This window comes from Falco rusticolus, chromosome 20 (genome assembly GCF_015220075.1).
Source record: "Falco rusticolus isolate bFalRus1 chromosome 20, bFalRus1.pri, whole genome shotgun sequence".
Taxonomy (NCBI): domain Eukaryota; kingdom Metazoa; phylum Chordata; class Aves; order Falconiformes; family Falconidae; genus Falco; species Falco rusticolus.
The window spans coordinates 79,985-94,516 of NC_051206.1; the positions used below are offsets into that span (position 1 = coordinate 79,985).

Sequence of the window (14,532 nt, forward strand, 5' to 3'; positions counted from 1 at the left end):
CCCTTTCCCTTGGGGCACCCAGCTTTCCCAGGAAGCTGTGTTTGAAGCAGAAAGGCTCCTTGTCCTTCATACTCAAGGAGCAGGGTGTAGTTGTGCATTTTTCTCCAGTGCTGGGTATGTGGCTGGTGGGGACCGACGGTCCCAGCCTGGCCACATTCCTGTTACAACTGCAGTGTCCTTTGCTCCAGCCCCAGGGGGGTTCCCTGGCACTGTATGCCACTTTCTGCATTTTTCCTCTCTGCTTCCACTGACAGCAAACTCACATGCAGGTTTCTGAGCCTGGCTGGGGATGGATGCTCCCTTCCCAGTTCCTCCCTCTGGCTTGGAGTGTCTCGTGCCTTTTGTTTGCAAGTGGGAGCTGCTGCAATGGCTCCTCTGGCATTCAGGAACTGGAGCAGGCACAGCCTGTGTGAGACTTGACCTCTGGGTGGAAGGGAGCTGGGGCTGGGGCATGGGCTGAATAGCCAGACCCTCTCCCTGGCCACCTGCGTGGGCAGGGAGGTCTCACCTCCCTCCTTGGCTCAGGCAGGAACTTCCCTTTCTCTGCTTGCGGCCAGGAGCAGTCACATTGTTTTTTCTTCATCACTTCTGTTCCCTCCTGGTGAGGGACTCAAGAGGAGCATGCTTGTGGCTGGCATTAGTTGGACCCAGAAGGTTGAACTCTCCTGTCTTTCCCAAGTACTGCCCTCTCCATGGCTGATTCTGTATTTTTCCATTTGGGAAGTCCACGCTCTCCCACCTCCCGTTCTCCTCTGCTTCCAGGGTGGCTGAAATGAGCACGCTTGGGTTTGTTCACCAGCTCCAGCCTACACAGCTCCTGATCATGCCAAAAGAGTGTAATTGGCAGCAGCAACCTGAACCGGAGGGGTGAGGGGGCAAACGGCTGCCACGGGGACAGCAGGGAGACCAGGAGATGCATCTCTCCCAGTGGGTCTCTAGAACAAACCCAGGCTGTTTCTTGGAAGGATTTGGGAGCATCCAGATGGATGTTGCATCCGTCTGCATCATATTGCAATCACGATGCCTCTCCCTGCTCAGGGCAGTGCCCTTTGTGCTGGGGGAGTTGTGTCCTTGCCAAAAAAAAACGCATCAGGCTTTGTCTGCTCCATCCTTTGCCACCCAGAGGCATGGGGGCCTTGCAGGTGTTTGGGGAAGGGGCAGCATGCGCTGTTCTGACCTTTTCTCAACTTGAGACTGTGCCATCGCTGTGGAAGAGCCCCTGCACCTCAGTGAGGGGCAGAGGGGGTGGGTGTTGGGGCAGCTCCTTCCCGCACTGTTGCTAGTGGTGTGGCTCTGCCTGCCCTGGCCCTGGTTTTTCCCTGCACTGCCCTCTCGGGGCAATGGATTGTTCAGATGTTGGACTTTCCTTATCCTTGCAATGTGCCTCCTGGTGTTTGGTTCCTCCATCCCTCTTGGGGCTCCTTGGCAGCTGAGTTTTCCTTCTAAAGTGATCCTATAAATGTCCTCCAGCCTCAGGGGGCTGGAAGCAGATAGGCTGGGTCACAGGCCAAAGCAAGGTGGTTCAGAGCCATTTTAAAGCTTGATGGACTTCAGACACATTGTTGATGGGTTCCTGCAAAAGAGAAGCATTCCCCTACGTTCACCACACAGCTACATCTTTTTAAAAAATTATCAGGTTTTTGGCTTGTGCCTGCCAAGGCAAGATTAAAAATCTCCCCCATTAGGTCCCTGGGCTCAGAGTGCGCCCAGCTCTAATGCTGCTCAGAATCTTCCTTATGACACTTTTTTGGATTCAGGCTGTTGCTATGGCACATTTTCACTCGGGTGAGCTTAAGGTTTCCTTGTATGGAGCTCAAAAAAAGTGTCCATGGAGCACAAATGGGCAATGGGGTAGGTGGGAGCATCTTCCTCTGTGGTCTCCACCTCTCTGATCTACTTACGGGCGCAACAGGGGCCCATGGATCTCAGCACTTCCTGAGCACTTAAATAGAGATAATGACAACAAGCCTCTCTTTTTGCCTGGCTCAGAGGAGACGAGCTAGATTCCTTCATAGGTTTGTGTTTGCTTGTTTGATTTGTGTGGGCGGGTGTGGGCGTTTTAGTGTGCGCAGAAATTACTGTGGTGGAAAGCCACGGCAGAGAGCCGAGATCTGGGTTTGCTTGCGAGCGCCAGGAAAGCCAGGCATTTTGGGGGGCAGAGTTGCTTGTGGTGAGCACATGGTGGGGGACAAGCAGCTATCGGAAACTTGGGGGTGCCCCTGCTGATGGCTGTGCTGCCAGGACAATGTTTTCCACGGGATTGCCCTTGGCTTCCCACTGGGGTCAGGTGCAGGCTGTCCATGCACAGTTCTGGCAGACCCTGGTTTTGCTGGCTGTGTGTGCCCTGAGCACAGCGTGGCAGGACAGTTCAGGTGGCAGGGGACGGGGGAAGGAAGGGCAGCTCCTCAAAGAACCTGGCCACCCTGCTCAGTAGAGTTGGGCAGGTTTTTCCACCAAGCAGAGGCAGTTTTTCCACGAAGGCACCCAAGAAGGAGCCACTGCCCATGTGTGCCAAACCCTGCGTTCACTGGGCACGACCATGTGCACACGTGAGTCCTCTCAGACATTTCTCTCCACGCAAGGGCAGTCAGGGCTCTCCAGCAGTGCATGCTTTGCTTGTGTCCCCTGTCACCACTCCCAGTGGGCTGATGTGCCAAGAGGGGCCTTTTTTTCTGGCTGCAGGTAGAAGCGAGTATTGCAGTTCCTTGGGCCGGCTGGTTGTGCAGCCGGGTGGCTGGCTTGAGGCTGCCCCATTTGGATCTCTTCTTCCATCTGAGTTTCCCCACTCCCTGTCCTAATGCCCTGGTGATCTCAGAGCCATCTCAGAGATGTCCCTCAGCCCCACCAGCTGTCTTGTGCATCTACTTCGGTATAAAACCCCTCTCACACTTGATTGCTGCTGTCCCCCTGGATCCCACAGGCATGATGCTGCATCTGTGCCTTCCATATCTCCAGCCGCCCTGGCCTTCTATGCCCCAAAGAAGCTCCCCCAGAAGGTGACTTGGGGGTCACCTTGTTTTATTGCCCTTGACCCTTTCTGGGCAGGCCCTGTTGTTGTACTGAGAATGTGGTGTCAGGAGCCCTGTCCATGTGCCTCGGCACCAGGGCACAAGGTGGTGGGAGAGAGCAGAGCCTCATCCCCACACCTTGTCCCTGTGGTGAGGCCTCAGGCCTGGACTGCAGGAAGCTGCTCCAGGCTGCAGCCTCCTCAGAGATGTTTCCCATCCAGGAGGAGCTGCTTTCACAGAGGCTGTCTGCAGCCACATGCCAGGTGGAAGCCAGGTATTTTTTCCTGTCTGGCAGAGCTGGAGCTCCTGTCCCTTCCCCGATCCCCTTCCAGTCATGGTCCTGCTCCCAGCCGTCAGCATCAGATCTCAGTCCCGGTGTCACCCTGTGCCGTGTGTGCTGGGCTTCCTCTGCTCCTGTCGAAGCCCTGGCAGCTCCCTGTCACACGCTGCAGGTCTGGGGGCTTTATCTAGGTGGCATCAATCATGCAGTCAGGGTGCCCTCCCCGGCTGGAGCAGCTTTGCCTGTCTCTTGCCTGCGTGGAGCTAGTGAGCTGCTGGAAATCTCCTAGGTAATGGATAATGTAATAACATTTCAAATGAGATCTGCAGAGCGGGAGGAAGATCTGGGGGAACTCTGGGAGAGAATGCAGGCAAATGTCACTGCAGTCCCTCCTCTCTGGCCAGAGATGGGGCTGCACCTGGGGCAGCAAACCTGCCCCTTCCCAGCCAGGTCCTCCCCTAATCCCCTGGCCTGGCTCAGGCTCTCTGCTGGCAGCAGCTCAGGGCCGAAGGGGAAAGGAGAGAGCATATGGTCTCTCCGGAGACCAAGGGTACTGCGTGCCGTGCAGCAAAGTCGCAGTCTGCCTCTGTCTCCTCGGGGGAGGGCCGTGTCACCTCTGCAGCAGGTCAGAGCAGGGTTCCCCATATGGTTCCTGCAGGCGGGAGCTGGCCCTGCTCCTGGGGATGGAGCTGCCTCATCCCCTCGCCCCCGTGGTGGGGAGAAAGGGAGCCATGCCGCAGTGTCCCTTCCACACGTGGCCCCTCCTCGCATGCCCGATGGGAGGCCTGGGCTGAGCCCAGCGCTGGCTCTGGCGGCAGAAATGGAGCCAAAGAGCATGTTTTCGGTGCAGTGCAGCAGAAGTGGGGATGAGCTGCTGCAGCCTTTCCCAGTGTAGAAATCCCCGAATTGCTTCTGCTTGGTAGGGGAGCACTCAGCCCCGAGGAAGATGCATACCCATGCCCGGCTCATCGCGGTGACAACCAGGCACCCACTGTGCTCCTAAAGATCTCGGTTGCACCAGGTGGGCGTCCAACCTTTGAGCACTGTATGGGGGAGGCCTGTAGTGCTGCCGGTTTTCTCTGTGGGGAAACTGAGGCACAGGGCAATCGCAGTGGCAGAAGCAGCTGCCTCACTTCCCTCTAGGGCTCTGTCTGCTGGGCCCTGCTGCCTTCCATTCCCCAGAGAGCTTTCCTTACTCCTCCAAGGTGTTGCTATTTGCTCTGAAACAATAGTGGGATTCCCACCCTCCTGCTACATGCAGGTCTGAAAGCTCTTCTCTCTCTCTCATCTCCAGCGAGCGCACTTGACCCTGCATCCCAACTAGCACAAGCCAGAGGGCAAGCAGGGACCTTCCTGATTATTTTCTCTCTCTGTTTCCAGGTGTCTGTGGGTATCAGCAGCAACGCAATTCGCGTAGCTGTGCTGGAGGGGAGCAACCAGCGCGTCCTCATGGAAGGGAAACTCACCCACAAGATCAATACAGAGAGTTCCCTCTGGAGCCTGGAGCCAGGGAAGTGCATTTTGGTAAGGGCAGTCCGCTCCAGCCATGTCTCTGCACCTTGGCTTGCAGCTCTGCTGGGCTTGACCTGGAAAACCGGAGCAGCTGGAAGTCTGAGCCAGATCTGGCTGTGTCTGGCTTCCCCTGCCCATCATCCAGTTCATTCTACCCTTGCCTGTGTGCCATGCCCTGCCTCTAGCTCCTGAGCTGCCCCTCTGGGTGAGTGGCAGCGGGGTGCTGGCAGAGCAATGCATCCATCGGGATGAGGAAGGTCCGCAAGCTCCAGCCTGTGGTGGTGGGAGCACATCTGTTACCTAGAGGTGGTCACTGTCCCCTGATGCCAGCACACGGGGCCTGCCAGCAGAGGCGGGCCATGGCACTGCACCGTGGTGCCCATGTTGTGCACCTGTCCCTGCTAGCTTTGCCCTCTCACTCCCCTGGCCTCGGTCCTACCCTGGCATCCCGGCAGATGCCCGTTCCCTGCCATTCAGTTCTGTTCTGCCTTATGTTTCTTACTTACTCTGTTTGAAGGCGTCACTGTGGCTACTTCTCTGTTTGCCTTCAGCAGGCACCGTGGCTTGCTGTGTACCTCAACAGGGAAGAGTTATCTTCCCTGTTGAGATGGTTTGGGGGCTGTTGGTGCCCAGCAGCGTGTTACTGGTGAGTTCCCAGCCTTGTGACTCATTTCTGGTGTGCTCCAGATGTCCAGGCTGAGGATTTGAGTTCTGCTATCCTGGGGCTGTGTCCACAGCTGAAGCCGTCCTGGGGGTTGTGCTGGTGGCCATCAGCCTGGAATCTTGAGTGTCAAACAGTTGCCAAACTCCTGGGCGAGTTTTGGAGCCAGGATTGTGCCAGGAGTTGGGTTTTGCCACCTGTGGCCATCTTTGTCCTCTCCTTTTCCACCCAGTGGCTTTCCTGGAAGAGTTTCAGGAGCATCAAGGCTGTCGCGAGCCGCAGGAGGGGATGTTGGCTGCATGGGTCAGGCATGTGAGGCTGTTCCTGACCCCATGCAGGCAGCACCGTCCCTGAAAGGGAAGAAGCCGGCTTCAAGCCTTCCGCCTCATGTCACGAGGGTGGCAGCAGACAGGCACCCAAAGCCAAGCCCCCACAGCAGGAAATCGAGTGGGAGTGTGCTGCCAGAGGCAGAAGAGCTGAGGGTGGTGCGTGGGGATGCTGCACGGGCACTGCCTGGCCACTGCAGATCTGTACGGATGTACTCTGGGATGACAGACCGGTACCAAAAGGATGAGGTCCCTGCAAGAGAGAGGAGCCTCTCTGACTCCGTTAGGCTGTTGAAAGGATGTGAAAAGGAGACAGTGGCATCATTAACCTGCATTTTCTGAATGTTCTTAAGCTTCTTGAAAATTAACTAATCTGGGAAGAGAAACAATCTTGGGAAGAAGTAAACCCATACAAGAGGAGGTGGCCCAATGGGTGGCTTTGCAGCGCAGATGAGAGTCCCTGGTGGGTGTTCCCAGGATCAGCAACGGAGGCAATGTTTGTTAAATATCCAGTGCCGGAGGAGGATGGGAACGGCATGCGGGTGGAGCGGGACTCAGGGTTTTCTGGAGTGGCCATGGGCAGCGGGGAGTGGTCCCATTACCTCCAACCCTAGAGCTGGGTCTTGCCTCAAATTAGCGCGAGCGCAGGGTTGTGAGGATCTCCAGCTGGCTGCCAACATATTGATGGTGGGATGAAATTTCGCTTGAAGAATTGTAAGGTAACTGGAGCAGAGTGAGTAATTCTCACCCAAGAGCATCTCCTTTTTCCGTGCTCAGAGTAGCCAAAAGTGGTTTGCAACTCCTCCCGATTCATTCATCAGGAGACACCCAGCCTTGTGTTAAAGAATGGCTTTGTTCAGCGCCTGGGAGGGGACTGGATGGGAGCCGTTTGGGTTTGGTTGGAGGGCTCACGGGGCATACAGGCCCTTTCTGTGCCCGAGTTTTCGCACCCGCATGTTGCACAGGTCCATGTGAACTCCAAATGTGGTGGCCGGGAATGTCTTTGTCCTGCAACATACCACAAGGTGCCACCTGGCTACCTGGCTTCCCTCCCCACAACCCAGGGAACCACATCCCCTGGCAGGGTGGGGATGCAGCTGAAACCAAATTCACCCAGTGCCAGCGTCGAAATCATCTGAGGAGATCCTGGCCACCTTGGCTACTGCTTGGGAAACCTCAGCAGCTCTTGTCTGGAGAAAAAACCTGTGCATGCTTGTGTTTTTGTGGTCTGTGAGTTGAGGCAATCCCGGTGGGCAGAGCTTGGTCCATGCACTGAGGAGGTACTTGGTCTCTCCTGCTTGGTCTTGTCCGTCTGGGCAAGACCCAGTTCTGTGCAGAGAGGCTGTTGAGTCCTGTGCAGTCTGGCAGGATACGTCAAGGTTCATCAGGATCCCTGCGCTCTCCATGCTGCCGTTGAGCTGTAATGCCTCTTGCTTCCTGTGAATGTCCTCAGCTTCCCCTGTCCCTTCCTTGGCTCCAGGATGGCCGTTCTTGGGTTTTCATCAACTGGCCTCCCTTCTCCCCCCAGCTCTTACCCAAAGAAGGTTAATTTGCCTTATAACCCCGCCTAGCTCTGCTTTCCCCAATCCTATCTGGTGTTCTTATCAATTTATCCTCTTCATCACACATCTGCTCACTCTCCAGCAGCCCCAGCACTCCCCTCTTCCCAGCGCTCAGAGACCGCTCCTGCTCTGTGAGGTTCTCCCTGCTGGAGCCTGGGCTGAGCACCAACACATTTCCCATCTCATCCTTTGGCATACTCATGGTTTGCACAACAGCCCGGCTGCAGCAGAAACCCAGCGGGTGTCATTTCGAAGCAGAACACTCTGCTGATGGCCGCGATGCGTGGCAGCGGCTCTGTCCACACCTCCTCCTGCTCAGAGCCATGTCTCAGGCTTGTGCCTCTGCCTGCGGTGCCATGCCGAAGCCCTGGTCTTGGGCATAATCCCGGTGCCCTCCCTTCTCTGTCACACCCGCTTGCTTGTCAAAAGTGAGATTAAAATAACTTTGCACGAGCTGTTTTTAGAAATCTCTGCTGGGTGTTGTGCACAACACATTTTGGGATCATTTTTGTTGTTCAGGACTTTCTTCCCCGTTCCCCCTCTTTTTCTCCTCCTCTCCAGCATTTATTATCCATGCTTGGGCTCTTGTCACCAAGTCCTACCTTGAACAGCTATTACAGTCTTCAGCTTGTCATCTTACAAGCTGTGAGGCCAAGTTAATAATAATCTGCGGTGCCTTCCCTCCACCCTGCCCTCCACATGCTGCTGGAAACGTCGCCTGCTGCCTCCTCCGTACCCTCTAAACATCTTCCACTGACTTTTGGGGCAGTGGCTGCTGTTGTTCCAGAAAGAAAGCAAGTGGTGAGAGGTTGTTTTTCCAAGACCTGCTTATATCCCTTGGCAGCATCTCTCCAGCTCTGACAAGGTATTTAGGATTGGAGAAGAACCCTCATCTATGGCAAAACCCAGCACCAGCAGTGAAGAATTGTGACCTTCTTGGCAGGACATGGAGATGTGACATGACACTGTGTCCATGCCAATGATGCCTGTCACCCCGTTCATGTGCTGCTGGAGGATCCCTCCTGGCCACAGATGTGCCTGCCAAGTGTCCTGCGCCTCCCGTATGCCCATCCCTGCCTGCAGCGATCCTCCTTGCCCGGCAGATCCTCAGCCAGCCCCTGTGCTTTGTTGATGCCAAGCACACCAGCCGGGAAGCAGCCCCTGCCCCTCATGGCTGACAGTTCACCTCTCAAGACACCAGCTTTGGGAATGTGTGTGCTGTGTCGCAAGGGTGCTGCCGACTTTGGAAACAGCAGCTGGGCTGTCCCGCCAACAAGCCTCCCTCTCAGGGAGAAACAGCAGAGGCTGTTCCTGCTTTCCTGTACACCCCAAAAGACTCAGCAAGGCTTTGACCCCTTTTGGCTGTGGGTGAAGGATCTCTTGACAGCCCAGGAGGCCTTTGGGACCCACCAATCTAAAAAGCAGAGAGGAAGAAGTCTGACCAAGAGCCCAGGTGTGCTGCAGGGACCTGATCCTTCCTCTGGCAAATGGCCATCAGCATTTCTAGGGCCCTGGAGGATCAGCCTGAGCTGCTGGCTGGGAAACTTGTAGTGGCAGCGTCAAGTGCAAGCAAAGCTTTTGCCTTGTCTCAAAGCAAGAATTGTAATCAGATTGAGAATTGTCCTTGTGAAAAAAGCCCTGCTCCTTCCTGGAGCGCCCCAGGGTTTCCAGAGCACTACCTGAGGAAGTGTGCAGCCTCGCATGGTGCTGTCGGTCAAGTGCTAGAGCCTTTCTCTGTAGGTGGTGACGGCTGGTGCTCGCAGGGCATCACCCTGCCTGGGCTGGGCCTGGAGATCTGCCATGGTCTCTCAGCTCTCCCTTACCTCAAAGCTGTGCACCCAAGCACTTGGTGAGGCTCCAGCCCACGTCTCCATCACTGCAAGCTCTCATAGCCCAGGTGCCCAGGCAAGTGATGGGCTGAATCAACTGAGATTGCCAGCAGAACCATGTTCAAGAAATCAACCTGAGCCTGTGCTTCCGGTCCTGGAGGGTGGACCTGTCTTCAGTGAGTGCTCTAGCACCGCTTTGAGTCACAATACCCCAAACTCAAGGTGACGGGAGCTTTGCCCTGGCTCGTGGGTGTTTTAGAGGCTCATGTCAGAAAGTGGGGCTCCCACCATGGAGCGAGTCCCACTTTTACTTTGCTCCCTGTGGAATAAAGGGGGATGAGCAAATTCCCCTGTGTGCACAAGGCGGGCTGCAGAGGTTAATTAATTATTGTTTGCAAAGCAGTCAGTGCTGTATGGCTGCACACCGAAGAAAAGCTGGTGAGGAAATGAATAATTCTGTCTTCCCAGCAGGGTGGGAAACAGTATGCGGTAAATAAAGTGAGGGCCACGCATGGGGCGGGGAAGGAGGAAAGGATCCCCAGGCTGGCGCTCACAGCAGCAGCTCCGCTGTCTTTCACTGCGGGTGGTCTGCAGACGAGGGGGATTCAGGTCTCGTGGGTGTTTCCCACCTGGTCTGCGGCTCCGTGGGGGTTCCCTGGGGTTTGCTGGTGGTGGGGAACAGTGGTAGGGTGCCAGGGAGGAAGGGGGTTTGGTAGGGAAGGGAGAGGGGATGGATTTTCCTTCCCCTGATGGTCAAATGGATGTGAGGCGATGCCTGATCAGCCGGGAAGTCCTCCAGCATCCCTTCATCCCTTTGCTGCCAGGTTGGCTCTGGCGGGGACATCCCAAGCAGGGCCTTGCCACGCATGCTGGGCAGCGAAGCCATGAGAGCACAGCTTGCACTGAAGCCATCACCAGGGCAGCTCACGTCTTGCCGGCGGCACTGTGGGGACATTCCTCTTGTTTCACATCCAGAGAAGCAGCAGTGAGCCTGGAGGGTGCTACTGTGGCAGGCCAGGGCTGGCCGGGCCTGCTGACCCACGGCTGGTCTTGCCCACTGAGGGGGCGATGTTCCCCAGGGAGCTTGCTGCTCCTCCACCTGCCCACCCAGGGTTGGGAAGCCCACGAGCAAACCCTCAGCGGCTCTTCTTCCCCTCAAAAGTGGAACTGTGCAATTAAGAGGAGATGAAGCACGCCTGGCTAGCTGGAAAAACTAACGCCTTCCCCAAGATGGAATATTTTACTGGCTCTGCTCTCCCAGAAGGATTAAGCCCCAGCCACCCCCTCCTGTATTAATTGGTTCCTTTTCTTTGCACAGCAGAGAGACACCCGGCTCCGTAACTCTAATGGCTGCCCGTGTTTTCCCCCCCAGAGCTGTTGAGCTTCCAGGGAGATTTGAGTAAATTGTATTGTCTGCCTTTATTGATGATTTTGCAGAGGCCGACGAATGCCATACATCTTTGTTGCTGCTGGGATTATTGCTAAAATAATACAGGAGAAAGAAGTCCACCCTTCCCGGCAAAAAAAAAAAGGGATGCCCCGTGGTCACGCTGGCACTTGCTGGCAGCCGGCGCAGCCCCTCTGGCTGTCCAGCTCCATGCAAGGTGCTGCTTGTGCTCATGCGTCTCGGATGCCCACAGCTATGGCCAGTGGCTTTTGCCAGCGAGGATGTCAGCTGGAGGCGAGGGGATGTCCCCTCTCCTCACATCACCCCTCCTGGGTGGCCAACAAGCTGTGGTGCCACGGGAGGTAGGTGCTGGCAGTGAGCAGGGGCAGCATGGAGCAGTGGGTGACATTTTTGCCTCCTTTGCTGCCACGCTCCCACCTGTGGAGCAAGCCCAGCGGGGGAGCCGAGCCGAGGGCTCCTTCTGGGTTAGGGAAATGTGAAATTGCAGCGCTGCGGTGCTGGGAGCCCCGGCGCCATGCTCTGCCAGGCAGGGCCTCCTCATCTGCCAGGTGCCCGGCTCAGCTCCTGGGTGGCTGCAGACGAGCCGGCCGGCTCCCCGGGCCCTGTACCATGTTGCTGCTGCTGCATTGGCCTCGCAGCCGCGGGCTGGCGTTGCCCACGTCAGGCGCCCCGTGGAGGACACCTGCCCTGGCCTCGAGCCGCGGCGTGGGCCAAGATTTCAGCGGTGCCTTCCAGCCCAGAGGCCTGAGCTGGGGTGTGGAGCACTGCCGCACGGGGGTGCAAAGCCCTCAGACCGCCGAGGGAGAGGGGGGTGAGTGTTTCTCCCCCTCTGCCAGCCATGGGGGGGATCTGGGGCTCGATCGGTGGTGAGCAGGACCTCTGCTCACGGGCAAGCCCCAGCCATGCTGTGGAGCAATGCACGGGCACAGCCGAGCTCACAGCATCGCTGGCACGGAGGTGTGGAGCAGCTGGGGGGGAACGCATCCCAGGGGCAGGACGGAGGCTCCTCTCCCCGCTCTCCTCTGACCCGCACCTTGTCCCCAGATCAACCTGAACAAGGGGGACGAGTACTGGTGGAATGCCATCCTGGAGGGCGAGGAGCAAATTGACATCGACAAGATCAACAAGGAGCGCTCCATGGCCACGGTGGATGAGGAGGAGCATGCCGTGCTAGACCGCCTCACCTTTGACTACCACCAGAAGCTGCAGGGCAAGCCCCAGAGCCACGAGCTGGTAGGTGCCGGCCACCCTGTGCCACCAGCTCAGCCCTGCCACGTGCCCACCAGCTCCTCCGTGGGTCCTGTTGCTGGTGAAAGGGTGCGGCGTGGGGCAGCTTCACAGCTCCACTCCATCTCAGCTCCTCCTCACACAGCGCCTCCCCACATCTCCAGTCCGGGGGCATGATGTGCTGCTAGTCCCTGGTTTTGCCCACACGCTGCCATCTTCCCCTTCCCTGCACCATGACAAATGCTGGTGACCCCAGCCCCCCTGTGCTGGTGATGGGCCCCACATCCGTGTGCCTCCCTCCAGAGCCAGCCCCACCATCCGCCTGCTGCATCTGCTCTGGGATGCACCCAGCCCGGTCTGGGTTCAGCTACCTGCCGTCGCCCATCGCTCCCTCCCAGCCCCCCGCACCACCTGCCCTTGCCTGGGCAGGTGAGAGGAGGGTGGGTGAAGCGCGGCAGCCCTTGTGCTCCCTTGGAAATCCTGCAGCCGTCACCCAGGGTGGAGGGGTGCCGTTGCTGAGCCCCAAGACCCCCTTCAATGCGTCGGGTGGCCGCGCAGCCCTGACATACCCTCAGCTGGGGTGGCAGGGAGGGTGAGGGGCATGGGCGAAGGCATGGGTCAGCCGCAGCCTGACAGGAGCCTGGGGCCTCTTTGCAGAAGGTGCACGAGATGCTGAAGAAGGGCTGGGACACTGAGGGCTCCCCCTTCCGCGGCCAGAAGTTCGACCCCTCCATGTTCAACATCTCTCCTGGCGCCGTGCAGTTTTGACAGTGGCAAGAAGCAGCCAAGAAACAAAGTGGGGAGAGGAGAAACCCACCCAGACGCCCACCCAGGACCATCACAGTCAGTGCTGGTGCCCGTAACCCTCTTGCCAATGATGCATGCCACCAGTGCCCTTCCACTGCCTTTGCCACCCGGCACACTGGCACTGGGCTCGGCGGTTTGATGTGTGTGCGGGGAAACCTGGCAAATGCAGATTTACGTCCCATCACCAAGGCAACCCAAGCGGCTGGGACCCTTCTCCTCTCCTCGCCTAGCGCTGGTGATGGCTCTGTTGTTTTTCCGGAATAGACGGAGCTCGTTGGGTGACATAATTATTATTTTTGGTGGCTGTCGATGCTTCTTTTCAGGCTTCTTGGGGTGCAGATCCCTCCCCACCCTGGCACGGGGCAGCTTTGGCCCTCATGGCTGGAGCTGTGCTCTCCACAGCTCTGGCTACTGGCAGCAGGGATGGGGGGGGGCACATGGGGGTGGCCTACCCCCCTGCCCACACCCTGCCTGCTTCCCTGCCTGCCCGGCACCCCCAGCTACCCACACTGGGCCCTGCTCCGGGATCTCCCATGGGTGCTGCGCAGCCCCTGCCCCTGCCTGGCCACAGGGCCCCCTGCGGTGCTGCGGGGAGGGGGGGGTCTTCTGGCTTCACCCCCCTTCAGCTCATCACCGGAGGGGATCCGGAGGTGGGTGGTGGGCAGAGACCCCAGCCAGCCCCCGGGGCTTGCTTCCCCTTTCCTCAGGGGGTTGGCAGAGGTCAGCGGGGCTGTCACCAACACACTGCGGTGGGGAGGCGCGTGTCCAGGCTGTGCTTCGGGGTACCTGGGAGGGGGGCCACCAGCCCCTCCCCGTACCAGTGGGCAGCAGCCAGGAAACATCTGGGCTTCCCTGGCACAGCACTTTGGGGTCTGGGAGTGGGCACATGGGAGCTGTGCCCTGCCCACCCCACCCCCAGACCCAGTTTGGCTCTTGCAGCTTCCCACTGACCCCCCCCACCTTGAGGCGCATGAGCCGGGGGTCCCCAGCCATCGTCCTGCCCCCCCACCTCCCCTTCCCCTTGGTTTGCAATAAACACCTTTCTTGAGCAGGGGGCCTGCGAGTGATTCGGTGCCACCACCCAGGGGGCACGTGTGTGGCCTGACCCCCCCAGCACCACCCTGCTTGAAGGCCGGGGACAGGAACACCCAAGGGAGACACATGGGGACGTCTGCCAGTGACCCTCATGTCCCCAGCATGGGGCTGGGGAGAGGGTCCCACCCGTGTGGTAGCGGTGGCTGGATTTTGGGGCTCTGTGGGGGTGGATATGGGATCACCAGGGGGGGCTGGATTTTGGGGTCCCTTTTGGGGTTGAATATGGGATCCCTGGAGGGGCTGGATTTTGGGGTCCTTTCTGGGGGTGGATATGGGATCCCGGGGGTGGGGTGGGGCTGGATTTAGTGAGGTGGGCACTGGGTGCCTGGTGGCTTTGGGGGTGCCGACCTGGGATCTCGCCCCACAGCTCCCCAGCTCCCTGTCCCTGTGTCCCCCCTACATCTCCCCCATGCTGGGTGCTGAAATTTCTCGGTGGCGATGCACAAATATAACCGGGCTCGGCGCAGTCCCCCACGGCCGCCCACGGTCCCCATGGCAACGGCAGCGCCAGCCGCCAGCCGCCCACCCGCACTCGCCCCGCGCCCCAGGGTGGGCACCTACCCACCCCCCGCTCACCCCCCGGCCCCACTGGTGACACTGTGCCACGGCGGGCTGTGGCACCCAGCCAGGCCCTGGGCCTGCTGGTGGCCTCTTGTGTGTGTCCCCCCAAAAACAGCCTGCCCCCTCAGCAAGCCTTTGGCACTGGGGGGCTTCAAGGTGCCCTGGGGGCGGGGGCGGGGAGGACAGGATTTTGCTCCCCCCCCGGTGTTTTGCCTCGGGCAGGGGGGCGGTGTTAAAGCCTGGAGGGGTTGTTTGG

General features: G+C 58.5%; 1 protein-coding gene across 1 annotated transcript in view; it reads left to right on the plus strand.

Annotated features, from left to right (window-relative positions):
- NUDCD3 (NudC domain containing 3) overlaps nt 1–12,913 on the plus strand; it is a 31,977-nt gene extending 19,064 nt beyond the window's left edge. Inside the window, exons 4-6 of the mRNA XM_037371689.1 lie at nt 4,669–4,812; nt 11,631–11,819; nt 12,471–12,913. Coding sequence (XP_037227586.1) covers nt 4,669–4,812; nt 11,631–11,819; nt 12,471–12,581 — 444 coding nt within the window. The 3' untranslated portion in view covers nt 12,582–12,913. The remainder of the gene's footprint in view (nt 1–4,668; nt 4,813–11,630; nt 11,820–12,470) is intronic.
- The last annotated feature ends 1,619 nt before the right edge of the window (nt 12,914–14,532 follow it).